This window comes from Corvus brachyrhynchos, unplaced genomic scaffold, assembly GCF_000691975.1.
Source record: "Corvus brachyrhynchos isolate BGI_N302 unplaced genomic scaffold, ASM69197v1 scaffold319, whole genome shotgun sequence".
NCBI classification, from domain to species: Eukaryota; Metazoa; Chordata; class Aves; order Passeriformes; family Corvidae; genus Corvus; species Corvus brachyrhynchos.
In genome coordinates, this window is record NW_008246065.1 from 1565685 (window position 1) to 1578343 (window position 12659).

General features: G+C 40.7%; 1 protein-coding gene across 1 annotated transcript in view; it reads left to right on the plus strand.

Annotated features, from left to right (window-relative positions):
* Position 1: 1 nt before the first annotated feature.
* The window catches only part of CACUL1 (CDK2 associated cullin domain 1), a gene marked incomplete at its 5' end in the record, with an annotated part of 45031 nt that continues 32373 nt past the window's right edge, over positions 2–12659 (plus strand). The window contains 3 exons of the mRNA XM_008643183.2: positions 2–41; positions 6156–6282; positions 10511–10613. Of these exons, the coding sequence (XP_008641405.2) occupies positions 2–41; positions 6156–6282; positions 10511–10613 (270 nt within the window). The remainder of the gene's footprint in view (positions 42–6155; positions 6283–10510; positions 10614–12659) is intronic.

A 12659-nucleotide genomic window follows, 5' to 3' on the forward strand; every position in this document is an offset into this window, starting at 1 on the left:
CATCGCCGCCATCAACATCAGCGCCTCGACCTCCAAGTTCCGTGAGTGACCCGGGCGCGGGGGGGCCTCGCCTGCTCCGCTGAACCCGCTGCCCCCGCTCCCTTCTGGGGCCGGGCTCAGCGCTGTCCTACCCCGACGCGGGTCTCGCCCCGAGAGGCTTCTCGAAGCGAAGTCAAACGGGTTAAGGCGCTTTGGAAGGCGAAAATAACCTTTCCTCGCACAGCGCCCCAACTTCTGCTTTCCGGGCACGGTAGATCTGGCTGTAGACCTGGGAGAGTGAGCGTCGGCAGGGTTTTCGGCTGCTGCTTTTTCTGAAGCCTTTTAGCTTAGATCGTACTTTCCTATAGACTTTGTCTCTCTGCCTGAAAAACCTAGAGATGAATTGGAAGCCAGTTTGGGATTGCTGGTGGCAGATGTGGGCAGAGCCCCTGGAAGGGGCATGCTATCCCAGAAGGGACAGGTATCTACAAAGGCCTGATGAGAACGACCGAGGATTAACTTACCCAAGTTAGCCCCAAAAATAGAATCATAACATTACAGAATGGTTTGGGTTGGAAGGGACTTGAAAGACCATCTTGTTCCAACCCCCTTTCTGTGAGCAGGGACACCTTCCTCTAGACCAGATTCTCTCCTGGCCTTGGAGGGGTTCCAAAATGGCTTTCACGTGTAGCTTTTAACAAAAATGGCATTTTCCCCCTATTTTTTTCTGAGCTGGGATCGAGGGAAGGGAAGATCTTTTGCTATACATTTCAGTTCTACTTCTTTTTCCAAAAGTCATTTCTCTGGGCAAAATAGACCTTTTTTTCCCGTAGAATGTCGGAAAACTTGGATTTGGATAGTTAAAAGCACTCCTGGAAGTGTAACTGTGTAATTACCACGATAACATTTTGATGGGAAATGCACTTTATTTGGTGTGCCCTCCCTGTGCTCCCCAGTGCTCTCTCACCTGTCCATGTCCAGAGATGATCAAAGTCTCAAAGTTCAGGCTTCTGGATTTCTGCTTCTCGGGTAGCCTGGGTTTTGTGGCACATGGCCAAGGCTGGCTGCTTTGAAGTTGGGACTGCCGTGCTCTGTGAGCTCCCTGGTACTTTGCCTGCCTTGCTTGTCAGGGCTCCAGGTAGCTTGGGGTGGCTTCTAAACAGTCGAGACAGTTGAAATGAGATGTCGTTCAACCTTGCTAAACTAGGCTCTTGAATTCCTAGTCCAGACATTCAGAATCTTAGTTTCTCCTTCTGTGTCAGAATGAAAATGGTTTTCAAGCTGGACCTCCAGCCAGTGGGAAGGTGACTTTCCAGCTAATCCACAATTTATGTCTGAGGGGGAGAAGCAGCAGGAGAGCATGATTTTGCTTAGGATGTGGTTTCGGAGTTCTTGTTTTCACTTCTCCAGCACTGGTATCCCAACGTAATATCTTACTGATTTTTTTTTTTAAATTATTTTCCTGCAAAATAGAAAATTCTCTAAGTGAAATTCATTAGAACTTTTCCACTCCTTTGTGTTGAGGATAGTTGTGATGGTACATGGAAATGAATAGAACAAGTCCAGTGAAGTAGTGTTGACTGAGAAGCTAAAGGAGCTGAGTTGGGATCCTGCCTGATCTGATCCTAGCTCTGACAGAGGATCCCCTTAATCACCTTTGTTTAGTTTTCACACACAGAAAAAAGGGAGAGAGGTCGCTTTGGATGTAAATGTTCCCGAAGAGGGAAACAGCGAGTGCTGGATCCCTGCTGCCTGCTCTGTCCCAGTAATGGCAGAACACGTGCGGAGAAGCTGTTTGCCAGTCCTGAGCTTGATAGGAAAGTTGTCCTCCGCTGCATGAGGCAGTTCTGGAGTTGAATGAGCAACAAGTCCCACCTTGCTTCATGAGGCAGAGGCTGTCCTGGACAGAGTATCCTTCCTGTCTTTCAGAGAGGCTAAATCCAGTTCTCCTTCCTTGAGATTTTGGTAAGACTGAGAACTAAAATTGGAATAATGCACAGTTCATTTAATAGCTTTTCTTAAATAGCTTTTTTTCTACTTGAAGCAACTTAAGAAAAACTTCTGTGTTATGGTAAACTTTAAATACTTACAGTTGATCAGCTTCAGTCATGGTTGTGGATTTATAAGGCAATAGTGTTGTGAAAAGTATTTTGCAAAGCACATGAGGGAGAAAAGAAGACTAAGAACTTTTAGTACTTTTAGGAAAACTCTTCTGTAACAGTAATTGCAGCATAACTCGATTGTGGTGAACAATGAAGAGTTTCCTTCTTGTTTCTTTTACCCTTTTCAAGCAGGGATGGTTATAAATGTGGTTGATGCCAGTGCCATTTGGGACAGGCAGATGTGGTGGCTGTGTGCACTGGCATATCCATTAAATCTGTTGCCTTCCCTGTTGCATAACATTGTTCAGTGCAGTGTGTGTGCACTGCTGCGTAGGCAAATGGTCTGATGAAGAAAAAGTTGCTTTTACTAACCAGCCTTAATGCAGGCTGAGAAACAGGTTATAAAAATAGAATAGAATTGGAAGCAACCACAGGGCAAACTCATAAGCTTGCTAATGTATGCTGGGATGTGTCAGGCAGGGGGGCAGAGCAAAATCTATTGTGAAAACATGCACATGGGGGCTGAGAAAAAGGAAAGCACAGGGCCACAGTCTAGATGAGTCTTGGACAGCTGCCTGAAGAGTTTGTACACTTTAGCAAAATACAGAGGATTGTAGGGTGCACTGCTAATTGAGCAGTGAAGTTTTGTGTATGTCACTTGGTGAGATGAAATACAGCTTCTGAAAGATGCTTAGTTGCTTTCTTTCATTTTTATTGCCAGAATAAATGACAGATAATTGTCAGACTGATGTCTACATAGTTGGCAGTAGGTTGGATCAGCCATCCTGCTCTGTCTCTTGTTTTTTAGCTACAGATTTGAAAAAATGAATGTGTGTAAGGTTTTATTACCAGTTTCGTGGGAGATCTATATCTACTCTTGGTGGTTTGTTTTTTGTTGTTGTTGTATTTTTTTTTTTTTAATCTTAGTGGGTTTTGCCATTCTTTTTATTGAAGTTGATATCAAAGAATTTGGTAGCTTGAAGCAGCCAGTGTTTCCATTTTGACTATAATACTGATATATCTAGGTTATGATAGCTCATGCATATTCTTTTTTACTTAAATGGTTTCACTGCTGCATTTCACTTAAAGTTTTCCTTTTGAACTTTTTTGTGTATGGAAAAGCAGCTGTTGTTGCTCAAGCTTTACTTGTGAAGTCTTTAATAATTCTCTGGAAAATACTGACTTCTTTCGATTCTATCAGAATGATTTCTCGCCCAGCCCCACCCCCCAAACTTGCTGAAGTTGGGTAATATCCTGCATTCTAGCATGCTTGCTTACAAAATATCAGTGTCACTTCCCAGAAACCAACTAAATTTCGGTTTGGGAGCAGAAGCTGTTGGGCAAATCCTTTTAAATCTTGAATACCTAATGTAGGGATAAGCATTTAAGCATGACATCCTAAAAAGATAGAAAAGTAAAAACTTAAAGGACAGTCTGTCTTTCCTTGCTAAGGATCCGTGTGATTCCTTCCTTCCTGGTCTCGACCTTGTTCTTGCAGACTTTGTAGTTGGAAGGTCTTACTTTACGCCACCCTTCACTTTTGTGTGTGTAAGCACTGCCAGGAGAAAAAGGACATTGCTAACTTGTGGTAGTTGTTAAAATTTTAAAGTACTTTGTTTTCTGGATTAAAAGAATAAAAATAGTGATTATTCGGTTTATAGTCTTGGACTTCTAGCTATGTAAATATTGTGGTAGGCTTAGTTTCAGAACTGAAGTGTGGAAATCAAATTACATAGTACTTGTAAGAGACTTTTGAATGAGAATGAGGCTTTTCTAGAATGTTACTGTGAATTTATCAGTACATTTTCTATGCAAGTCTCATGGGGCTGTTCATAAAAGCATTTTGTCCTTTACCTGTGCAGCATGTCTAATGGGCAGACCTTCCTGTCTGCTGCTGGTTTTTTTTTTTCCATATTGTTAAAAAAAAAAAAAATTAACATCTCAACAGCCTGGTAAAACTATTTTGCAGTATTCTCAATTCTTACTTGACTATTTTTAAGAAATTAATAGGGCTCATTTAGTATGTTAAACCAGATGTGGGCGTGACTATAAATTGAAATCTTAAAGCAGGACTTGGTCTAATGTTTATGCTGACTTCAGTGTAATATTTTCTGTGGAACAGAGTGGTTCTGTGGAGGCCCATCTTTTTTGGGGTAACAAAGTAAAAAACAAAAGCTCAAGTCTTACTGCTGAGTGTAAGCAGGAATAGTAAAAGTACTGTGTGGAGCTGCTCCTGAGAACATGTGCCTGGAGCATGGGCTCTGTAAGGGATGAGAACTCAAACAAGGCATTGCAAGGCAAGGAATAAAGGCTGAGTTTACTGCCAGGGAGGTGCTCTGCTGCTGCTGACTGCGTGGATGCTTTTAGTGGGGGAGCCGACTTGTTGGACTTGTTAACTGAAATGCTGGTGGCTGTGTACCCAGCCCTGTGACCACCATTCACCTGTTAGCAAACAGGGATGTCCTTTTGGATTGCACACTGGGCTCTTGGGGCAGTGTCCTGCAGCACGTGGTAGTGGGGACCTGGCCACTGCTCAGACACCTTGAGGTTAGCTAGATGTGATTCTGTAACAGCTATGGAGCAAGGGTGGACCCATGGCTATAGCTGGGTGAAGAGGAGCCGGGAGTGCTGCACTAACATCTTTCTCTAACCAAAGTTTCTGGCTGAAATACCCTAACAAGACACACAAAGAAATCTGTAGTACTTGCTTGTACAGAGAGAGTTCCAACACTTCCTTGTCTCACACCTCTCTCTATTCCGGGTTCTCTTTATAATCTTTTTTTTCCCCGCACGGTACTCATAACTGTTTTGCCAATTTCCTTAGAATTGTTCCTCACAATGCTGCCAAAAGTGACTCACTCGGCTCCTTTCAACCCCTTGTGAAAATACCTTTCAAAAATACTGCTCCTCAAACCCAGCAGTGAATCTACATTTAAATGTGTATTTAAAATTCATCCCTAACCAAAAGATTTCTCTCCAGTGTTGTGTCTAAACTGGTCTGTATGGGGTGAGAAGTATCTTTATTCTCTGTTCCATATAGCCCAGACTTATATGCGCAGTTCAGATGAAGAAATTATTTTAGATTTCCTGTGCTGGATAGTTTTGATCCTTTTTTATTTTGATAGATTTGATTTGATTTCATAGCTTGAATTCAAATCATAGGTTTGGTTAAGGTGCTGTTGGTTGCTGAGGGCTTTTTTGAGTGGGTGCTGTGAAGCCGTGGTGGTGTGACAAGGCAGGGAGGTAGTGCTGAGAGTACGGCCCTGAAGGGAGGGTGTGAACCTGTTGGAACTGAGCCACGAGTGGTTGGTTCAGAAATCCTCCCTGAAAAGAGAGATCCAAACCCTTCTGTGGCTTTGAAGGCACCCTGAGTCACTGGTGCAAGAGGGTGCAGTTGGGAAGCTCAGGAGGAAGATCAGGGAGCAGTGGGGAACGCTAATTTAAACACCTCCTATTCTTCCCTGCGGTGATCCTTATCTGGAAAAGGAGTGTAATTGTCCCTGCTAGAGGGGAACTGCAATACAGATAAAAAAAGTTGCCTGGAAGCCTAACTGAAGTTGAAGGCAGAGGGAATTGGATCAGCTTTTAGACCAAGGAAGGTGCTGGTCCCACCTGAGACTTGTGAAATTAATACATCTGCTGGGAAGGATTATTCAGAAATAATAGTAAGTCTTGGCCAGAGCTTGTTCTCCTGAATGTGAAGATGCCATGTTAATAATTGATTCTGAACTGCCACAAAGTTACATAATTCATTAATCTGAACTAATCTTTTTATAAATTTTTGTCATTATATTTTCATCTTAGAACTCCCAGGGGTTTGCTTTTCCTTGTTACTTGGGCCCCAGAGAAATACCCAAGCATTGATTTGGCAGGTTTCCTGATTTCATTTTTTGTAATTACAAAGATACAAATTCAAGTCTGGACTTTAGTTTTAGATGAGGTTGTCTTGGTGGAAGTGAGCTGTTCCCAGGTTTTTTGGCCTGCTTATTGGTGTGGTGTGAAATCACAGAGCATTCACTTGCTTCTAGTCTTTTAGGTGAAGTTACTAAATCTATTCTTGTCTTTTTCTTGCAGTAATGAATGTTATAACAATTGAAGACTATAAGAGCACATATTGGCCAAAGTTGGACAGTGCCATAGATCAGCTTTTAACTCAGAGTCCTGGTGACTACATCCCTATCTCCTATGAACAAATATACAGGTAAGGAAATACTTTAAATACTACACAACTTATTTTTTCTTTAAAATGAAATGTTTATTTGATCTTGCTGCCTATGCATATGGGAACATATAGACAAATGGGAAGGTTATGTGAAATACAATACTGTTTAAATAGTTAGAATGAGTAATAGATAACATATCTTGACATACTGTGTTAACAGGAATAAACGTTAAAGAATTAAAATGCTGAAAACACTAACATTAAAATAAACTCCATCACAGTTGCTTAGTGTAATGTACTAGGAAATGTATTAAAGTCTCAACATCCTTTTCTCCAAAGAGATTGGCATGGTAGGCAGTTGACTTAATGTGTCAGAAGGCTTCTTTGTCATATCTAATTTGGTGTGGTTGATGTGCAGAAGGAAGTAGAAGCACCTGGTGCCAAGGTCCTTTGATGTAAATTGTCATTTGTGTGTTATGCCTGAGGTGGCTTTGGTGTGTTCTCCTCTTGCCCAGCCATATGCAGTTCCTGGCTGTTGAAGGACACTCCTTTGCATCTCCATTCTTGTCTGGAGAAGGCTTGGGCTGTACCTGTCTTGGAGCTGCAGTTTGTTATCTAATCACACACCAGAACTGTCCTTCAGGCTAAGCTAATGCTCAGTACTGGTGATGGTGGGGGATTTGCTTGCCCATCGTACTGCTGCTCCAAAATGCTAAATGCTTTAGAGACCTGGCAGTTTCTTAAGAGATTAACTAAAATGGAGATTGTTGTTCTGTAGGTGGCAGGTATTCAGGGTGTTGGTGAAATGGATGGGAAGTGGGGGACTGCTGCTGGATTTACTGGCCAAGAGAACTGTTAAAACCCCTGGCCCTTGCCAGCATCATAACTGTAGCACTGCTGTCTTGGATTTCTTCACCAGTGTTGCCCTCTGCAGAGTAATGCTGCCAGCTCTGTCACTGAGGGCTCTTTTTAGAGACTTGCAGCTCTGTTGCCTCTTGCTCTTAGCCACTTTATCTCTGCCGTTTGAAACTTTGGATTAGGGAAGCAGATAAAAAAAAGGCAGGTGTTTAGTTTTGCCCCTTAGTTCCTGTTGAAAACTTCAATAAACTTCCTCTTTCCTCTCCAAACTTTTGGAACTACTTTTATCAGGACTCAGATATCATGTGTATAAATAATTGAGATGGTCATTTGAATTAAGAGAGACGGTTTTAGTGTAAGTAATCAAAAACCTTCCCAGCTCAAAATCCCCAATGTGCAAACAATCTGCAGTAGGACATATCTCAGAAGTCATCTCTGATAAAAGTAGGTGTGCAAAGTTAATGGTTTAATTATACCTAGTTATGGTTTGCACATAACTGGAGTTTATCCATGTCACCTTTCTACTTCTCAAAAGTTTTATTTACTGAAGGACTGGTGGGTTTTCAGTTTCGCATGGATAACCCCTGTACATCTGGGGCACTTGGTGCAGGACTCTAATGATGCATGGATAACTGTTACATGTGTTTTACTGTTACCAAAGCTAAAGATTTTCCATAGTTTAGTGTTACTGGTAAAGCTGGTGTGTGTCAGTTTTGTTCTAAAAATTTATGTCTGTGGTTGTAATTATTCTGCCACAGCCTCTTCCAAACAGGAGATAGATTTTCATTTTTTCGTTAATATTTTTAGACTGTTCCTTTGATTGACAGTCTGGACAAGATAGATTGACAAGGGAAGAATAATTGATTTTTTTTTTTAATTGAATTTAATAAGAATGTTTGCTTGGAGTATTGTTGAGAGTCTGTAGCAGACTTGGAGTTTAGATCTTCTCTGCTTCTAGAGCTGGAAGAACAGCCTAAAGAACTAGGCCAGTTCTTTAGTCTGAAAGATAGAATGTTTCTTGAAGTGGTTCAAACAGCTACATTTTTTTTTTTCTTCACAGTGAAACTGAGGTGAAAATACTACTGTATTTTTGGTCATCTTTGTGCTAACTAAAGGAATCGAGGCTTCCATAATGCAAACTCAAAATACATTATTAGAAACCCAAACTGCTATATTTGGCATGGTCAGTGATAGCTGTAGCTGCCTACTCCCCAGCTGTGAGAGCTGTAAGATAACTTCCAAGGTGTGTATGCAGATAATTACCATGGACCAGTTGATCTGTAAGGTATCAAAGTGTCATTAGTGTCTGTTTTCAACTGCGAGCCCAAAGCCTGCCTGTGGATAGTCACTTTCTGTTACTAAAGGGTTGGATAAATTGGCAGAGAGGTGTGAAGGAAGGTTTGAGATGAGGAAAATGTGCTCAGCTAAGTTGCACTTCTGGCAGCCTGCACTGCCTCCCACGTGCAGTGCAGTTTTCTGTTCCTCAGGACAACTTAGAGAGCTTGAGCGTTCATCCCTGTAAACCACTGCTTACCCTCCAATGTCCTTTTTGGGACTTCCTTTTCCTAAGGTGTTTGGTTATGTTAAAGAACTAACAAGCTCGTGACTTCTTTTGGGTAATATCAGGGTAAGGATGATTCACAGAATTAGCCCACAATCAGGAACTGAAAACAGGATCTCAAAATGGGGAAGGAATCTCTAAATAGAAGTGTTCAAATAAAACGTAAACATACCCTGTGTGTACATGGGAAGACTGGTGTGTGACTACAGAACATGTTGCAGAAAAGAGGCAGCAATAGTCTGTGTAACACTAAGGAGAAGTGTGCTTTAAAATTCAGTTTAGTTGCATGCAAATAAAGCGGTCAGCTTGTGAAAGTGGCTGTGTACTAGTTAGCTATGGAACAAACAAATGTATGGCCATTTGCTGTGGTTACCCAGCTGGCCGATTTTGTAAGAGATACAAATATCAGTCTCACTTTTCTTATCAGTGTTTCTCTCTTTGATCCAAACTAAGCTGATATTTTTGCTCTTAGAAAATGGTATTGTACCAAAATAGCTTTTGCAGTTGCTTGTCTCAATGTAGGATCTGCTATTGGTAGACTTGATGTGAAAGAAAAAGGATGACCTTGACTGATAATATTTAAATAATATCAAACTACAGATACTTAGTTATTTTTAAAATACAATAATACCAGAGGCGTGGGGGTGTCTTTTGGTTTTTAAGAAATAACATGGTTCACCAAATAAGCAGACTTTTGCCATCTTTGTAGTTTGCCTGTCTTAGCACCACCTTCTCAGCAGAGAACTGGAAAGTCTTAGTTCCTGTACACAGTGTTGCTGCCCCGTAGCTTTGGGCTTTTGGGGCCCTTGAAAGCCTGCAGAATTCAAGGCTGGGGTCTGGACCTCCCTGGAAGTCAGTTGTTTGCACATGTCCTAAGAGCAGTCTCTGGCCTCAATTGCTCGCTGTTACAGTTCTTGGTACAGAGGAGGGGAGAGGGGAGCAGAACAGAGGAGATGTGACTTGCTCAAGATACCAGGTGAAGTCTCCCTGGGCCTCTTGGGTTTGGCAGCTAAATTTCAGAATGCTGACTGAGGAGTAAAAGCTGCTTGGTACAGATGAATACTGGTGCTAGTCCTGACAGCGATGACTACTCTAATAATATCTTGCTGAAAGTAATACATGTATTTGTTTTACAACTGCTGTAAATATGTCTTCAATGAATAGCTTTATTTTGCAGATGTTATATTGCAATATGAGAGCAATAAAGTGTTAAGAAGCAAAGGTAACACTGAAGACCAGAGTTAACACAGCAAAGCCATGGAATGCAGAATTAAAGTTTTGTTGCTCTTTTTCTGCATCTATCTTTATTGTGAAAGTGTAGAATTTTCTTCAAATATAAGTAACAAAGAATGAAGTAACATGCTTGGGTCTGTAATTTTAGAACTTTTCCCATTTCTTTTTAAAGCTACCATGGTTTTGATGCAACTTCTATAATACTTGTCAGTGTTACCCTTCTTTTAGTAAGGGTTTTGCCCTAGAATATTCATAAAATTGTTAAACCTGTTTATTGTAATGGAGACTTCATTCACATAGGAGAGACAAAGCCAGAAGTAGGAATGTGCTGTTGACAGAATTGTCCTGGCTGTTTTGAAGTGCACTGTTAAGAGAACTCAAGTTAAAATGAGGTTGGGGAGGGGGAATGGGATGGACACCCCGGAGCCTCCAGGGGAGCGGTAAGAGCCTGCTGGAACTCATTCCAAGCTTCGGACTGTATTTAAAAGTTCAACAATCATTCAATTAACTCTATTATCCTCTAAACTGAAACTTGAACAAAATGTTTTGAAGTCTGTTACCCTTCACTGCAAACTGTTGTAAGTTCATTGTTTGTTCCTATATTTGTTTCTGCAGTTGTGTGTATAAGTGTGTATGCCAGCAGCATTCGGAACAGATGTATAGTGACCTAATAAAAAAGATAACTAACCACTTAGAGAGAGTCTCAAAGGAGCTGCAGGTAAGAAGCTGCACAATCTAATTCTCTCTTTCCTGGGATCTGTGATTATATCAGAGCAGCATGTAGGTGGCCCATGGAGGGGATTGCTATTAAGACTGATTTACATTAACTTACAAAATTGTCTACTACTTCATTCACTAATGGGCTGTCAGACAGAAAACCAGCTACTAGGTTGGCACTGCCAGACCTTGGAGGTCTCAACCATGTGGAGAGCAGTGGCTAAACCTGAATAGATGATACAGAATGAAAGAATGGAGAATGGGAAATCTAAAGTATAATCTGGAATGTAAATACCTCAGTCAAACATGATCTGAGCACATGAGATAAATGTCTGCCATTCCTGTGTAAATGTGTATAAACTGTTTATGGTTCTTGTGCACCACAAGCAGCACAAAACGGAAAATCTAAAGGAAAAAATTTAGGTGAATTAAATATAGATTGTGAAGTATAATTTAAGAATTACTGCATATGGAATTCTGTTACAGCTTATTCTGCATTTTTCTTGCCCATCTCTAGATGTCAGTGGTTTACAGCAGTCGTAATATATACAGTTTGTATTTCCCTATCCTTCTCTGCATCTTACTTGTGCATCCATGGCTGTTTTCATGTCTATTCCTTGTTGAACATTCCTTTTAGACTAGAATCTCCAGATATGTACTTGAAATTGTCACTGCTGTAGCAGCAACACTGCTTGATTTTTCCCTGCAGCTTTTTTCACTTCCGTAACTGATGTCTGAGTTCTGTACTCAACTGCAGTGCATGAAGTAGAGATGCCAAATATAAAGAAGCTCTAAACTACAGCAGCTTCTTCAGTGCTTCTAACACATTGATAACTAATTTCTGTCAGCCCAAAACACTCTTAATGCTTTAACTGCATCAGATATTTCTGGCTAAACGTGCATTCCCATGAAAATATATAGCACTGTGATCTCTCTGATGTCCTTTTTGTTGCACTGTTTTCCTCTTGTGGCTTTCCTTATAAAGAAAAATAACTATCCAGCATTTAATAGGCATGGTATTTGCTAGGTTCTTTCTTCTTTTCTCTTTTATGTTCTCTTTATTCCTCATGGAGTGACAGCCTCAGTGTTCTGTAAAAATTGCTTGGAGTTGGTGAACATAGTATTTAAAATAAAGCCTTCCCTTGGTTCTGCTGAGCTGGTGCAGCCTGTACATTTTTTCTCCTGTTTGTGAGAACTATGATTCATTTCAGCTATACAGGTTTGACCAGTTCTTCTGATATATCCCATGGTAATACACTGCTTTAGTTTGATTTCAGTTTGGGAATACTCCAAATTCTTTACTCCGTGCTAGTCCTTGACTCCTTTCTCTTAAGTCCCAGAACTGAGGCAGCTGATTTTAAAGTTTGCTTTAGCACATATGAGCCTAAATAATTCTGCCTAAAACCAAGGCTGCCTTCTGAACATCAGCTTGCTGAAAGAATAGTTGACAACTGTTTAATGCAATCTTAGCCTTGCAAAAGCTTCCTTATGTAGGTTAGACACACCTGTAATATAACAGGATACCATCTTTGTGTGCATTATGTGAGTTTTGTCTGACGTGTGAACATGACTTGGCTTTTGGATGACAAATGGATCTTTTTGAGCTGCTGGAGGTAAAACTCACATGCCTCAAAAATTGTTCTATAAAGAAACTGTTTTAGCTGTGGGTTGTGAAATTTACTCTTAAGAAATTACTCTACTACAATGTATTTTATTATCCTGATACTTCTTTGATCTTAATACATTTTGGTGACATTCAGTCACTCGGGGTTTATGTTGAAAATGCAGTTCTAGATCTTTATCCTAGCAACAACAGCAAATTACTTTGTAAATGTTAGTTGCTTGGAAGTTTCTGGTTCAGACAGGCAAACAATAAAAAAACCTATATATGTGAATCCTTTTAATGCACAGTTTGTGGTGTTTCGCTTTCTGACATAATCTCATTCACCTGCCAGCAACATTTGAGAGTTCTGTTTGTTTGGCAAGCTATGACTTGATGCAGGTTGTTAGTTTTTAATGTTCAGAGATGCAAAAGAATCACAGTATA